Below are 1,340 nucleotides of genomic sequence, written 5' to 3' on the forward strand. Positions count from 1 at the left end.
ACTAGGAGTGCTAAAAAAGATAAAAAACAAAAATATAGATATGATAACCAGCAGATCGGCAGTCCTTCAATTCCCTTGGCGCACCATGCAATACTAGAGATGATTTGTTTTTCTTTCTTTTAAGATTAAGGTTATTAGTGATGACTTGCTTCATCTTCAACCATTGAAGGAGAAACAACCAAGAAGGTAAGGCAAAACAAAAGAGCATCATATTCATATAGTAAAACTACTTGGAGAATCATGAGAAATTTGGAGGGCCATCTTTCTTTCATACCCTATAGCGCATGCATGTTAACATCAAAAACCCACAAAATAAGTACCAAAAAGGACCCAAACACATATGGACCTATTAATAATGAAAGAAAAAACAAGAGATGCAGGAGACTATCTCTGATGTTGGTTTATATTTAGTTTCTAAAGATGCAGTGAGAGATCCAACTTTTTCTCCTTGCTAGGAGAACCAGGCACACCAACATCAATTTTCACAACCGGGATGCTTTTTCTTGATGAACCCTCTGAAAAAAACTCCCTACTCTTTGCCATCTTTTCCCTGTAATACCTCTGCCAGAAAAGGAAATTTGCACCAACATTTGCGTGGCCTTCCCCAAGAGTTGATGGCCCCATGAAAGGTATGTTAAGCCTAGTGGCACCACTGGATCCAAACATGTGAGATAGCTGAGAAGAAATATAACCAGATTGACAGATACCATGGTTTCTAGGGTGGGAGTTGGTGTAGAGGGAAGGACCCAAGGCACCAGGGTAGGAAGTCATCCAAGGAAGTGAGTCTTCAGGTTTTTTTTGCAACTTCTTTGCCTCTAACCTCTCCCTCCTGTGAGCATTTTGGTGACCACCCAGTGCTTGGCAAGTAGGGAACTTCTTAGTGCAGAATTGGCATGAAAACTCCTTGGGCTCAACAGACTCAGGATCTGAACTCCCCACAACCTCAGATGTGACGCTTTTGTCATCCTCAGCCATGCTTTAGAATATAGCAAATTAGGAAATAACAGCCTAGAAAAAACGAAAACCTCACCTGGGTTTTCAATTATTTAGACGAGAGAAAGTGGAGGGCAAGGATGATATGTGAACCGACTGTCTTTCTTGGTTTAGGACTTCCAAGGAAGACCATTGGAGAGATGACAGCTAAGAACTAGAGAGGGAAAAAGAAACGTCTGTGGGCTGAAGCACCTTGCTATGCCTTCTTTTATAGAGATGGTTGTGGCATGCTAAACATGTCATGTCTTCAAACAGTTTTGCTTGTTATAGAGAAGGAGATGAAAAAGGAAACTGAGATTTTTGCCTCTTATTTCCTGTGGTCTCTAAAGAGCAAAATATTTAAAATT

The 1,340-nt window shown here is 40.5% G+C and overlaps 1 protein-coding gene across 1 annotated transcript; it reads right to left on the reverse strand.

Annotated features, from left to right (window-relative positions):
* Window positions 1-414: 414 nt before the first annotated feature.
* LOC149835475 (zinc finger protein JAGGED-like) lies at window positions 415-975 on the reverse strand. Its single transcript, XM_090009593.1, has one exon. The coding sequence runs from the start codon at window positions 973-975 to the stop codon at window positions 415-417; it is 561 nt and encodes a 186-aa protein (XP_089865719.1).
* Window positions 976-1,340: the final 365 nt, after the last annotated feature.

This window comes from Nuphar pumila, chromosome 6, assembly GCF_984573655.1.
Source record: "Nuphar pumila chromosome 6, dmNupPumi1.hap1.1, whole genome shotgun sequence".
Classification (NCBI taxonomy): domain Eukaryota; kingdom Viridiplantae; phylum Streptophyta; class Magnoliopsida; order Nymphaeales; family Nymphaeaceae; genus Nuphar; species Nuphar pumila.